This window comes from Strix aluco, chromosome 2 (genome assembly GCF_031877795.1).
Source record: "Strix aluco isolate bStrAlu1 chromosome 2, bStrAlu1.hap1, whole genome shotgun sequence".
NCBI classification, from domain to species: Eukaryota; Metazoa; Chordata; class Aves; order Strigiformes; family Strigidae; genus Strix; species Strix aluco.
This window is the reverse complement of record NC_133932.1, coordinates 39129960-39144716: the sequence shown is the minus strand read 5'-3', so window position 1 is coordinate 39144716 and position 14757 is coordinate 39129960. Positions and strand designations below refer to the sequence as shown.

Below are 14757 nucleotides of genomic sequence, written 5' to 3'. Positions count from 1 at the left end.
TATGGTAGTTCTCATTCTCTGCGTTTTGTAGCATTCACCAAGAAGGCTGCAGGGACTATGGAAAACTAGTTTGGGCCTACCTCTTAACTATCCCGTGATTTTATATGGAAAGCATATACTTAATTTTCATATGTCCTTCTCTTGAACCGATTGACAATAATGTTCACTCAGCGGTATGTATCTACAACGGAAGGCACTACAGTAGTATTACTGGTAATACGCTACATGCATCAACCATTATCAGAGGCAATGTATTTAGCATGCAGCTCTTGCAAAATTTATGGCAAAGTCCTGTACGGTGTGACAAAAATCAACATTATGAGTGATCTCTATGCAGGATTAAAAAAAAAAAAAGATGATTTAAAGAAAGTGACAAAAAGAAAGGTTAAATCAGTTGTCATATGTATTTTTTAAATTAAATTTTCAAGTTTCTGTAAGTGCGTTAGAAAAAAAGACATTAGACACAAAGATACTTTTAGAGTTACACCCTGACAACTGCTTTGAAATGCAAATGAAAACATGGGATAATAAATGGCATAACAATTTTTATTGAAAGTGGTTTTAAACTGTTAATACTTGCAAGAATTATTCTTAATTCTGAAATATTTCATCTGAAAAATTAAATGTCGGACTAAAGAGATACCAGAGAACACTGTCTAGACATGAGAGAGTATAAACTAATCAGAGTAACAAAGGAAACTCCTCTCAAAGATCTACCTAACTGCTTGTTTCATCCCTCCCCAAAAAACACTGAAGGAAAAGATATTTAAATTGAATATAACATTACAGATCAGAATGCATTGATTTGTACTTCCAAAACTGTGGATTACGTATTATTTACCTTCCTTTTCCAAACCAGTTGCCAATACATGTAACGACACTTGGCCAGCCAGTAGTTTGCACCAACCCATTAGCTATCTGAAAGTATATAAAAATAATAATAAATAAACATACCCTATAATAGTTCAGGTTCCTACACAATTCCTGTCGAATGCTGCATTAGGAAAAGGAACCCTACACAAATGCTTTTAATTTAGAGATTTAGGGGGGGGGTTTGAAACCATTCTTTTCCAAGAATAAACAAGTTACAAAGTTTTGCAGAGATTCTTCCCTCTACCTACATCTCTGCAATTATTTTATGATTTAAACCACAAAAGATTGTAATCCAATCACATGCTTACCAAAAATCACATTGCACTGAACTGAACAGAGAAATGAATTCTCCACACTCAAACAGCAACATAATACTTATCTCAATTTGAACATATGGCAAAACATGTTTGCAATCAAAGTGGAAAAAAACCCCACAACTTTAGGAGAGACTGGGTAACTGAACATTAACTTTAAAATGCTTAAGAAACACCTGTAAATAAATTGAGGGGAGAAACTTAACTTACTGTACTCAGGCTGAAGTAGGAACTAATTCAGCCTCCATGTTGCACAGATCATAACCCTAACTCATCTCAACTCCTAAAAAGCTCCCTATCTAGTATTATACATTAACACAAAGATCACAGTACAATAATTCACACGTACAATGTGCATTTGGACAGGCAACCAAATAACCTCATTCTACCCAACAAAAACCAATTAGGCTGGTTGTGCAAGACCACCCTTGCTATTACAGGATTCACTGACCACATCACACAGCACTGCATCGGTAGAGAGAGTTAGCTTAACCCTAAAGGAGCCAGCTCCTGTCTCAGAAACCACGTAAGTCAAGAGCGTTGAGGCAGTAACATGGTTAAATGGATGGTTTGGTGAAACAGTTATAAAAGCTTGCAGTACCCAAGTTAGTATTGCTGCATGCCATGTTGCACAATGCCATGCAAACATGCCAGCGGTGAAAGTGCTGCTGCAGTAACACAAAGAAAACAGCAGTGCAAGGTGCAGATGTGTCCAAAATGACTCAGAAGTGCTAACCATACCCTGGTCCTGACCTAAATTCCATTTCTGGTCAATGGTAAATATTCTTGTGACACCTGATTAGATCTACAAGTGCTCCAAAAAATCCCACACAATGAATCTCATTACACAAGCTGTCTGTTCTCAGCCACACCAGTGTGGGAGACTGTTCATCATTAGCAGTATAAATGTAATTTTCCTGCAGAGAAAGCCAGGATGTGTCACTCAGGTCTTGGCAGACTGACAAAAGTAAATACCTTTGTTTTAAAACTCGCCCACATTTAAGCTTGCAAAGATTTGATCACTGATTTGACACAGACTGAAACACTTCAATTTGTTTTCAAAAATTCTTTCCACTAAAAAAAACATTTTTCAAAAATAAAACCTGGGACTATCCACTCCATTTCTGCCTGTCATCAACAACAGTGTATGCCAGCATTTACATTCTCCCATCCAACCACTTATCACGGTTTGCAACTGAAAAAAAACCCAATGCAACACTTAACAGCACCATGGAAACTCAAGAGTATCTAAATAACATCATGCCTACCTGGGCCATTATGTAAAACCAAAGATTATGTATATTATAGAAATAACCCAATCCAAACATTGCAGTGAAGAGTCCACTAGCAAGCATCCCAACTGTCAGATAGTACCGGATAGGTAGCCGTTCTCCTATTATTCCACTTGGAATGTGGAAAGAAAGAAAAAGAAAGGCAATAATTAAAAACGAGATCATACCCCAGGCCTTCACAAATAATGAATATTTTGCCTTGTTTAATTCTGTTTGAGGAGAAACTTTATTTGTAACAGCTGTTTTCCTTCACAGCAGCAACTGAGCAATTCTTAGCACTTGACAGAAAAAAACCAACAAACAGTTCATGTTCACTAATTGCCAAGTGCTGACATCTGCACAACCATCTTTCAGGGAGATACTCACCTGGAGCACATCAGAAGTCATTTACTGACAGAGTCATTTTCCAAATGACACCTGTAAGGTGGGACATGTCTCCAGCCATTTAAAGTGAGACTTGTTTCCCTTGCCAATAATTCTAGTTATGAAGGTTCTGGTTTTAGCCAACAGAGAGAAGCATCTCCAAACAGCAGCTAACATTGCACATTTTAAGATGGGTTCAGTATCATTTTTTGGAGGTGTCTGCTTCTGTCCTTCAACTACAGAGAAAGCCAGGACAATCAGTTTAGTCCACATGTGCAAGTTGGAGACTGCTAAAGTTTGAGGACATATATTCCAGCATATATGCCTTCATATTCTGTATGAAAGAAAGACAGGCTAGACTGCAAGTTGGAAAGCATTCCTGCACAAGACAGCCAGGACGGGTGCAGGTAAGAAATTTTATATATACCAACAGGTATGATACCACTGGGGACTCCAAATGATGTGTTTTTTTTCCTCAGCAACCAAAGTTCTCACTCTCTTCAACAGAAACTTTACAGTAGGAAAGGACAACTTCTCATAAGTAGTACAGCCTCATAAATTAACAGTAAGAGACAAAACAGGTTTCCAAGAGAGTGAGGTTTACCTTAAATACATTCCAACTGCATATGCACACAGAAACGAGTAATCCAATGCTCCCAGTAACTGTTTGTAGTTGTTCTTATCTAAGAACAATTTACAAAACAAATTATCAGTTTAAATGTACCAATAACTTCCCATCCATTTTTACATATTACAAGAAAAATGTCAGGGAACTTACACTGACAGTTACATTTTCAATAGGCACTTTTAGACATAAGCATGCATTTTGCAAAACATTTTGACCAAAAAGCCCTCTACAACTGACCCTTTTGCCTGTAATGTATCAGGAAAATATTGGTAAGCCCATTCTTAATTCCTCCTTATTCAAAATAGCATTTTGGAAGAGAAAAACCATCAGTTATTAACAAGGCATTCTTTTCTTATAGGTCCTTAGACAAAGGAAAACCCAAACTTTAATAGACTACTAAAAGTGGAAAGATGGGTTGCAAATGTGTGAGGTTCCAACAGCCAAAATGGGTAAAAAAATCCAACATCAGATAGGCTTTTAAGGAATCAGCTTAATATGTATATATTTAAACTGTTAAAGCCTTTTGCATTTCCTTTTCCAACTGCTCATAAGGCACAGAGATAGAAGTCTTGTTTAAAAAAAAGACAGGGTTCTGCTCTGTACGACAAATGACCATAATCACAACAAAATGGGACTTGCAGGCAGGATGGAGGGAGCAGGAGGGACTCCACCCAAATAGAAACATCACATCTAGTCTCAAGAGACCTGAACTCATACCAAGACAGACAGTTTGTGTATTTGCAAGGAGACACAATTCCCACTGACTTTGAGGCTGAAGTCACAGTTACTAAAGCATCTCCCAGCTTGCCAGCTATGTTGCCTGAAAAACAGAGCTGAAAGAACAAGTCTAGAGTGCCATCCCAAAGCAGCAGCTTTGCAATAACCTGTGTGTTCAAGGAAAAAGGAGGACACTGGAGCTCAGAAGTTTCCATTAAGAAAGCTAACTAGTGTTTTAGACACACAAACTCAGTCTCTCCTTTGTCCAGGGACAAGAAACAGCAATCAAGTTTAATTGCATCCACATACATTCGGAAACCTGTGGGACTAAATAACTTCAGTAGACTGATTGCCTTGCAACAGGCAGTTAATACACAGAATTTTGTGCAGAGAAAACCCAGAGCTCAGATCTTTAATTATTTTTAAACAGAGTAGAACTTTTTTTAAATTGCTAATTAAAGAATAATTATAACGGATGGCTAGGCTGGAGTGGACTGGCACGCTGACAGAATGGACTATTCTACTTCACTGATGTTGTTGGTAGTGATAAAAGTGTCAAGGAATGATTCAAAATCTCTACTAAATTCAAATCAATTAAACTCTAATTTAATTGTAAGGAGGCAAATATTTTTTCTATTTAAGTGAAAGGCCAGGTTCATCAGATATTCAGTAAGTTGTCAGCTCTATTCCGCAATAAAGTCTCCCATTTTTCTCCATTAAAATGTGGAGAAAAATATTCTTTCTGGCAGATAAGGACTCTGAAAAGTTCCAATTTAGATAAACACCAAGTAATTTCATTTAAATGATTGCTGGACCTTGAATCAAAACAGCAGAAAATTATAATGATTTATTTTATTCTTCACCCTTTTTTTCTTTAATAGGCATTCTAAAGACAATTCCCATTTTCTGACTGAAAACTGATCTACGGAAACCATCTCATAGCTGTAACAGTTAAAATAATGTCAGTTGTTTAAGTGACTTTAAGTAGGAAAGACATCATAAGGTAAGTCACAACTTAATTTTCTTCGGAAAAATCAATGAGAACATGGAAAACAAAGCACCTCTCCCCCATACACATCCTGAATCCCTCCACACATGAAGAAGAAATAGCAAGGGGCAAATAATCTAATTATGAATATCAGTCCATTATTAAGAAAGAAAAAAACAAAACCAAAAAAACAACCCTTACCAAATGGCTCCCAACCGCACTGAGATACATTAGATGACTTTCTGACAGGCTGAATCTGGACAGCATATTCTTTGTAGGAGGTGAATTCAACTTCATGTGAAGCAGCACAATGCTTATGCAGCTCCCCCTGATAGAGAGGAAATTTGAAAATGGAAAATTCACTTGACTGTTAATTCCCATACAGCAACAAATTTAACAATTCTAGCTCTGTATGAACCTGCGTCAAACCCACTGAAATCAGTAAAATTGTTATCCATTTTTAATTGCTGGGTATTTTGTTGGGTGAAGCCACCATTACATGAAAGAGTAATTACACAGTTAGAAACAACATGCTATAGTGAACTGGTGTTTCTAATACTGCAGAATTTCAAAATTCTTCACTAACATCAAGCTACTTTGTCCATTGTTACTCATCAGTTATATACAATACAGCTCTGGGGGGTTTGATTTATGTTTGGAGAGTTATACAAGCCAAAGATTAAACTAACAAACCTAGAATTAGATAATACTTTGACACCAGCTTCACTGGGAACAGAGTCCCAACTGTACAGAAAACTATGACTGTGATACTCAACAGTACTTGGAACAGTCTTGTAAGCGTCAGTAGAATTTTATCATGTTTGACCTATCAGTTATGAGCAACTTCTCAAACATATGAATGTGAACCTGTAAACTCTTAAGTATCTCTAATTAGATTAATTCACATGAATTGTGAATTAAGCGTAGGCATAGCTGTTTCAAGTCTTAAATGCAAAGATCAGACATATACGCAATATTCTAGGTGCGGTCTCACTAAAGTTTATTAACTAAATGTTACTGTGTACTAGCTTTATCAGTTTTTCATCTTTTAAACCATTCCAAGTTAAAGTTTAACATCACCTTTCACAAAAGGAGATACTGAAAAAGACGACTACTTCCGTGTTTGACAAGAGTAGAAGGATGTTTAAACAGGGACATGGTCCTGCTTACCTTAACTATACTAATAGGTTTCCTTGATAAATGGAAGCTGGCATACAACAAGAAAGTGAGAGAGAAAATGAAGGCTCTATACCTACAATATATAAAAAAAAGAGTATTTGAAAATTATTTTATTCAGATTTAGCACTAAGTTACATAAAAACATTACATGAATCATTGGTAACCTTGGAATACTGGAAGACAACTTTTTTCACATTCTCTAACAGTCTGAAGAGCCACCCTAGCAGTTATGCTGCTTTACAACATCTGCTCTGATCTGGCTTTGGAAGGGAGCTTGGCAGTACACAGGTACAGGCAGGACAACATGGCAGTGCTCTTGAGTCCACAGAGCTGATCTGCCTTGTTTACAGGCTTCCTTTGGGGCTATTAAAAGGCAGTTCAACATTAAACATACTGATAATCAGATTTTGCATTTCACTGTCTCATCCTGTTTTCTGGTATGATTAGGACATAAATGATGGCTCTGTGGATGTCAGTTTGGGTACTGTGGGTTATTACTTCTTTCTTTCCTTACCACTTTTTGCATTTTGCTTTATCTTACTCTGTAACAAGAGAAATCAGCTGTTTCTAGAGATGGATGGGGAACTGATACTGACTGTGTGCACTGTCAGCTGAAGCACATGAACCTAATTAACCAGCTCTGGGATTGGGAAGTTTTCCTTGTACCTCACTGGCAACCTTGGGTCTTTTTCTGCAGCTCATCTGAACGAAAAGGGCACCTCAAACTCCCTGTCACTGCAAGCGTTAAACAAAGGTTATAATCTGATCTATTCTCTACCTGCAGCGCATTCCAGTTGTTTAAGAGGGAGAGCGTTTTGTGGATTTGTGCTTTTAACAATACAGAGATCAAAGTGTATCTACTGGCTCCTTCTAGTCTTGATCTTAAAATTAACATCTGTAAATAAAAGTACATCTATACATATAAAGACCTGATATCACAGAGCCTACTACGGTCCCTAATTTTTAATTAACATTTTTCAATCATTGTCTACTTTATAAACTTTTAGATAACAAGGGCCTTGTTTTATAGTTCTAGCATATTCACAGAGACATTAAAAAAAGAGTTATCCCGCAAGTTGAGTTATTCACCCCCATAACTGAAAACATCTTCACAAGTGATAAAACTGAAATGACTTTGTCCTTGCCACTCTACTAGAGAAAGCATGTGATAAAATTGCTCAAATGGGAAGCGCTCTTTCCTTTGTTATCTTTTTGTTATTCAAACACAATTGACTCAGTATTCTATCTCAGAAAGCAAAAGAACTGATGCTATCCAACTTCCAGGATGTTTTCCTAAAGGAAAGGGGTTTTGGTTTGGGTTTTTTTGTTCATTTTCGTTTGTTTGGGATTTTTTATATTACAGTAGCAGGAACTAAAACTGTAATTCTACAAGTCTGTATTACATGTCAAACTACAGGGGAGAAAATACACTTCTGGTTAAGAAAAGAAAGCTAACCTCGAGCACCCCTCCCACCTAAGAGTTTGAAAATAAATTCTGAAGTTTATCCCTTCAAATACATACCTTGCAAAGAAAAGAACAAAAGGCTTTGTTCTCTAGCACACTTAACTAGTAAGGATCTGTCTGGGTTCCCCCAACAAAGTATCTCGCTTTTTAAGTATCAGTAATATTTATTATACAACTGACTATATTTTCTTGCTGTATATATTACGCAATTAAAAAGCAAAAATAGAGTGAGGCAACAGTATCGTCTTCCCCAGATACAAATTCACATTGTCCAAAACAAAGATCTTCACCATACTTTAAGACTTACCACTGATCTCGTGAAAATGAAGTGATGAAGCGAATCCCAGGAGGAAGGCGAGCCATCTACTCTACAGCTGGTATCAAATTTTAGGCAACACAATTATGTACTTGTGACGTTATCTGTTCTTCAGCATGTAACAAAGATCCTCCCAAAGCTGTGCGATAGCAGGCTGTTAACAAACGTGGAAGATACACTGCTGAGCTGATCTCTCTGTAGGTTTCTTTTCTTATACCTTCAGTCACAACGTGGCAAATTCTTCACTCTGCCTTTGTTAATTGCTGATCTTAAAAGAGAAGCTGCTAAGTAAATGTTCTTATCAAGTTATTGTAATATTTTCCAATCATAACATTTGAATCAGCAGTTACCTATTTCAGAGACAAGTAAATACTGTCATGAACCTTCTAGACATCAAAAACATAATGGAGAATTTTAAGCCAATATAAATCGCAGCCTTTTCTGAATTTTATCAGGTACAATCTATTTTGAGAAGTCAGCATAGTATAAAGCAGTGGGGACACAAGGGAAAGATGCAGTTAGAACATGATCCAAAGCCAGCTGACATCAAACACTCGCTTTCGTCCCATAAAGACTACAAATAGGCAATTTCCCACCTTACAAAGATCTATTTTAACACATCAGAAACATTCATGAGCTTGAAACTTGTTCAAAAATGACTGTAGTGTTTTCAGCCCAGAATAGGGACTCCTCCAGCTTGAAAGTGATGCTGCTGAACAATGCTGCTAGCAAGACTTGACCAGCACTCCCTCTTCCAGCCCAATTTCCCTGCCCCAGTAACAGTGCTGCACAGAGCACCACATCATCAGAAAACTTGGAAAAGAAAAAAAAAAAACAAAAAAGTTTTTTCACCACTTGAGCTCCCTACTTTGGCTCATTCAGCACAAGGGAGGAGACAGGCTCACGTGCACACGTGACACGCTGGGAAGAGCAAGACTGTTGCAGCATTAATTCAGTTTGGTTTAAAATCTTGTAGAGCTCCTCCTGTTCAAATTTGGACCGAAGACCCTCAACAGAAAAAGATGCACAGTACCCTTTATTAGAGGTACTGCAACAGGAATTAGCTGCACTGTTACTTCGGAGCAAGTCGGAGCCAACTGTTGAGTAACGTGAGAAAAGGCACTGTAGGCAAAAGGTGTGACTGCAACTCATGCATGCAAGCCAAGCCTCCCTGTGCGCTAACAGCGGAGACACCCCAGCAGGATGCCAAATAACACGCCAGGGTCTGCAACATAACCCCTACCCTCCCAGTAACCCAGCCAGCGGGCTTAACACTGGCACCAGCCACTGCCACGCTCCTGTTGGGAAGCTGGTAGGATGCAGGACTAGCTCTCCTGGTAAACCACTGGAGGTGAGCTAAAGCAAAATCTCCTTTGAAGAAAACACACCTGCCAAGAACAAGGGTTTTCTCTTAACCTGCGAATTTTAAAGGCTGCCACAGGGCAGACAAAGGTGTGAGTTCTCTCCTCTCCTCTTTATTGCCCCATCTTACTACAGAAATTAAAACTACTCCTCAGCCAGCTGAACGACAACACCAAACACTATCTACCGTGTCAAAGCTGGCAACTCGAAAGCTTGGCTATTGACATAGGCTTTTTCCCCAGGAATGATGGAAAACTACCACCTCTTCACATAACAGAGTATCCCACCAAAAGATCAAGGGTCTGCTCCTTTATGCTAACACATTTTTGTCATACCTTTATTTTTTCCACAGTGTCCTGGTTCAGCTTGACACCTCCCGCCCCTAAAAGTTAATTGACTTGCTAATCTCGTTTGGCATGTTCCACCTCCCCTTCCTCCCCCTGAATCAGATAACTGGTTGTGCAATTCATCAGCAAACCCCACAATCATTCCCACCCAACATGAGTTTCCTACCTCCTCTCTGAGGTTACAGAGGTTAGGGAAAGTGCAACCCTACGCCCTCCTCCCCTCTCCCACCCCTCAGCTGCAGGTCCCTGCCTCCCTCTTCCTCAGACCTTGCAGTGGTACAGTGATGGTTCAGGTGACTGATCCATCAGAAAACCTGCCCTGAAAATCTGCCGATCCAGTAGAGAGTATTAACTCACTGTGTGGCTACAAAACTGCTACACAGGATGAATCCGAACCAGCAGGAGCATAAAAGCAGGGACTAAAGCTGGGACTGCCTCTTACAGCCACAGCTAGCTAGTTAGGTCAGCTGAACTGTAATTTCAAACCAACAACTGCTGTGGACAGCTTTGGTGTAAGAAGAAAAATAAGAAGAAAGAGGTAGGCACAAGCAGCCCAGAGTACAAGTTAATTTTTTCTTCCAGCAGTAACAAATTTATTTCAGGGTGATCCCAAACCCCATTTCCCCTCTCTCACAGTTATCCCAAACAATATTATTTAACTGATCACACTAAGCGAGGTGACAGAAATATCTACTGGGAAAAAACTGAGAGACCAGCAAAGAACAAAAATCTGAGGTCATAAAGCTCTCGAGGAAACAGTTCCCTTAAAATATAATGGGACAAGGCAATTGTCATCATAGAAAAGTAATTGTTTAAAAGGTTACTATTTAACAGCTTTAGTGTAAGCAGAAAAAGACTTTGTGCACCTTACAAAAGGTTTCAATGCTAAGTGGTCACACAGGGTTGCACATCTGTGCGCCTGCTGCACAGATCATACTCACACCATCTCCTAACAGTGTATCCTTGCCATAAATCCAGAGTCACTAGATCCTAGCAAAGACGACTGGACTATCAGCAGCATTTACAGAACTGCACCCTAACTCTATTTCACAGAGACTGATTTCATTTTATTTACTGCAGGCAGAGAGACCCGAGTTCTCATTTACTCATCAACAACTTACCTCTGTCCCCATATATCCATAAGCTCCTCTGACGTTCATGTGCTTTTAATAAACAAATAAAACTTCCTCCACAAAAGCAAAGAAACTTGTGGCAATAAAACTTGTGATAACAGGTTATAAAGATCACATCCTGCTGTAGATTAAATTTTAAAACAAAGCTATTCTTCAGAAATGACATTAACAGGCTACAACACATAACTGGTAGTTTACCAATATATCCTTTATATTTCTGTTTTACTAATGAAGCCCAAGGACAAACTCCAAACCGGTTTTATGTTCTTTCATTTTCAGCAGCCATTTTACCTGATGGTGAATACAAACACTTTCGCTTTCTCCTTGTACTGCAACATATAAAGCAATATTCTGGTACTTACTTTGAATCCGTATTTACCTTCCAAACTTTGTATTGCTTCTTCAGGCTTCCCGCTGCACTGGCTCAAACATAGCTCCCTCCCTGTTTCAGGAAAATACAGCCATTCGCGACTGGCCTCTACCACCGCAAATACCGCAAACCTTGGCTCAGCTGTGCTGCGCGCTGGGGAGACAGAGCGAAGCTCCTGCCGGGTTCCCCTGGAGGGCAGGCATTAATTCTGCGTACACAGAGAGAGCGGGCGATGCAAGTCCTCATCAGGGTGTCCTTAAGGACTCAAAAAGCCCTTAGACACATGCAGATCAAATGCATGTTGTGCTTAATACCCAGCAGCTCTGCACCTGAGACATAAACTGCCAAATCTATCGGCTTGGGACCCTAAATAACCATATTCCTTCCATTTAATACAGAAAGCAGAAAATAGTTAATCCTGGCTTAACAACAGGGGACCAGAGTCCTTGTGAATCCACGCCTGGCTCCCAGGACCCTCACGGCACTGGGAGCTCCCGCAAGACGAGGGGACCCAAGGGAAGCCCAGGCAGCCGCCTCGCCCGCCCCGATGTCGAGCCCAGGCCCAGGCCAGCACACCCGCACCCTGCGGGGCCAGGCCAGCAGCCGGGCGAGGGGAAGGTGGCGAGCACATGCCTCTCCCCAGCGGTGCGAGGTGCTGTGGCCCTGTAGGAGCCCCCGCTCCGCCGCCACGGGCAAGTTCGCTGCCCGCCGGGGGCTGGTCTCCGCCTCTGGGTTGCAACCCCTCAGCCGGCTCCCGCCCGCAGCCCCGCACCCTCCGGGGCACAAGCCTACGGCTGCTCCCGCCGCTACCAACGAAACCCAGGGGCGCCCCCAAAACAATCGTCCCCGGGCCCGGGGTCCGACCCCGCCGGCTGGGTGGGGGGATGCGGTCTCAGAGCAACCCGAGCCCGTGAAGAAACAAGGGGGAAAGCAAGACAAAAGGTGAAGGAAAGCCAGAGCCAGGGGCGGTGGTGACCGGGAAGGGGAGCGCCTGAACCCCGGCAGCGCTGCAGCCGCCTTCTCAACGCCCGCCGGCGGAGAACCGGAGCCACCGCGCCCGCGGCACCCCCGGCCCGGCTCGGAGCGGCCCCCCGGGGGAAGGGGCCGCCGCACAGGCGGGAAGCGGCGGCGACGCCCCCGCTCCGCCCCCGCCGCCGGCACGGCAGGTGCACGGCCGCCCCCCGCCCGCAGCCGCCGCCGCCGCCGCCGCCGCGCCTACCCGCCGCTGCTCTCGCCCTCCCGCCGCCGGTAGCTTCCTTCTTCCTGCCTGGCCTGCGCCGAGCCGAGCGGCCGGGCGCGCCTGCGGATGGCCGCCCGGCCGCGGGAGCTGCGCGTCGGGACCGGTCTGCCTGGGCCCCTCCCCTCCCCGCCGCGCCGTGGAGGAGGAGGAGGAGGAGGAGGAGGAGGAGGAGGAGGGCGCTCCGCGGCGGCGGGGCGGGCCGCGCCGCGGCTAGGCTCGGCGGGCAGCCGGGCACCCCCGCCGGGGCGGGTCGGAGTGGCGCCGTGAGTGGGAGTGTGCCGGCTGCGCGCTCCGCGGAGGCTCCGGGCCGCCTCTGTAACGGTCGGTGAAGCCTGTGAGGGGAACTGCTGCCCCAGCCCGGCCCGGCCGCCCGCGGCTCCCCCGGCCTCGCCGCTGAGGGGGCGGCGGCTCCTCGGCGGGGCCCCACCTCACGCCCAGCCCGCCGGCGAGAGGCAAAGCCGCTCCTTGAGCTGGTGCTGCCCGCCGTCCCCGCCGACCCACCTGTCACCCCGGCAGCTTCCCCCGCTCCAGGCGCTCCGGAGGCGGCCCGACACCCTCTGCCCGGTCCCGGCCCCGGTGGGCGCGCAGAGGCGCCTCACTGCAGCGCTGTGAGTTGCCCACCTGAAATGCGCGAAGGTGTTTCTGGTGTCAAACCGCAAACGTTAAGAAACCACGCAGCAGGTCATCTGAAAACTGACGGGAAAATTCGGTGGTGCTTCTTTTAAAAAAAACAGTATTATTTTCCTCCTGGCTTCCTGATCCTGCAGTGCGTTTTCATTTTCTGCAACTGTATCTGTCTCAAAGCTTGGTTATTTATATAAATGGGTACTTCCAGCTGCAGGTGTATTTCTTTATCGTGACCACCTCACCAGTGCAGATAACCCTACGCTGCTTACTTCATCCAAAACTGAATAGCTGCTAACAGTTACCTTGTGCGGGTTTTAATTTATCTGTATAACCGTTTGTCCTTTGTAGGGTATCACCCGCCTGGCACAAGCAACCCACTTAAGACACTCGCTAAAATGTTCAGTTTTGTCTCTTCCCTCTCATCTTGCACTGCCTATGCTGGCAATACCTATAAAAGAAACTCTTGACTTCCAGTGTGATATTACTTAGACCCCACATTTCAAACACTTAGACGTGGGCTCAGCTCTGCTCCACAATCCCAGTGGCATCTTTCCTTCACTTTCTCCCAGTCACTAAAGAAGCCCTTCACGCTTACAATGACATCTGCAGAACCAGGGTCTCAGAGTTGCACCCAGACAGTTGCAAATACAGATGTGTGTTGCACAATCTGCTGCATTTAAGCCTGTCACTGGCAGATGTTGATTCCAGCTCAGGCTCACATCCTTGTAGCTGAGACTTGTAAGCAGTGACTCAGAATTTTTAAAAAAAGTCTTCACACCATCTCCCCAAACGCCACAAAATTCCTACTTGAAAAGCTAATGCACTGCTTTTGATTATCATCAATTTTATGTTCCAATGAGATGATTTTGGTTTGCAGATAAAAGCAAAAGCCGCTACTCAGCATCGGAAGGTCTCGTATTAGCACAGCTTTTACAGAACCATCCTGCAGTATGAGACAAACTACAGTTTCATCCAGCATCTTGGGGAGAGGACAGTGCATAGCTGCTTTTTGACAATACAGTCCTATGCCCCTTGTGAATCCAAAAGAAAAATGATCTGTCCCAAACCCTCACCATCTCAGCCGAAAGGGCTGATGCCCTGGGCAGTAGGACTAAGTTTATCTGACTCGTAACGCATGTAGGTGGAGCATAAACAGGCATGTCCTGGAGCTGCTCTAGCTCTCCACATTAACTGTCCCCTGTATGATCGGGCGTGAACTGGAGAAGGAAATATTTCAAGCCTCTTTATTCTTCTGAGCAGGCGTATCATGGGAATGCCATTGTCTTAGGAAGGGGGCATTTGTTGTCTGGGGTGGAAAAGTACATTCTAACGTCAGATATAGATGAGGTAGTTACAGACAGAGCATCTATATATGTTGATGTTTGTAATTTCTGCTGTAACAACCATTTTGCAGAGACAAAACTAGTTGTGAATGCTCCTCCAAGAAGAGTGATTTGCATGAATCATGTGGCTGCACTTTTGCACCAGCACGGGAAGGCACCCAGGCACCTGACTGGCACACACACACACACAAAAATGAAGA

At 43.1% G+C, this 14757-nt stretch overlaps 2 protein-coding genes across 6 annotated transcripts in view; one reads left to right on the top strand and one right to left on the bottom strand.

The window, feature by feature from the left end:
- The window catches only part of LOC141919252 (high affinity cGMP-specific 3',5'-cyclic phosphodiesterase 9A), a 105737-nt gene extending 93019 nt beyond the window's left edge, over nucleotides 1–12718 (bottom strand). For 3 of the 4 annotated variants that reach the window (XR_012621910.1, XM_074814427.1, XM_074814429.1), the window contains exons 1-7: nucleotides 12567–12718; nucleotides 8127–11555; nucleotides 6346–6427; nucleotides 5377–5503; nucleotides 3447–3525; nucleotides 2456–2591; nucleotides 842–918 (exon numbers count right to left, since the gene is read on the bottom strand). Coding sequence is in view for 3 of the 4 variants with exons in the window: in XM_074814427.1 (XP_074670528.1) it covers nucleotides 842–918; nucleotides 2456–2591; nucleotides 3447–3525; nucleotides 5377–5503; nucleotides 6346–6427; nucleotides 8127–8182 (557 nt within the window). In the remaining variant the exon portion in view is untranslated. The remainder of the gene's footprint in view (nucleotides 1–841; nucleotides 919–2455; nucleotides 2592–3446; nucleotides 3526–5376; nucleotides 5504–6345; nucleotides 6428–8126; nucleotides 11556–12566) is intronic. The other variant, XM_074814426.1, reaches the window with a different exon arrangement.
- Nucleotides 1–14757, top strand: part of RSPH1 (radial spoke head component 1) — a 74197-nt gene that overhangs the window by 43791 nt on the left and 15649 nt on the right. The window lies entirely within an intron of this gene.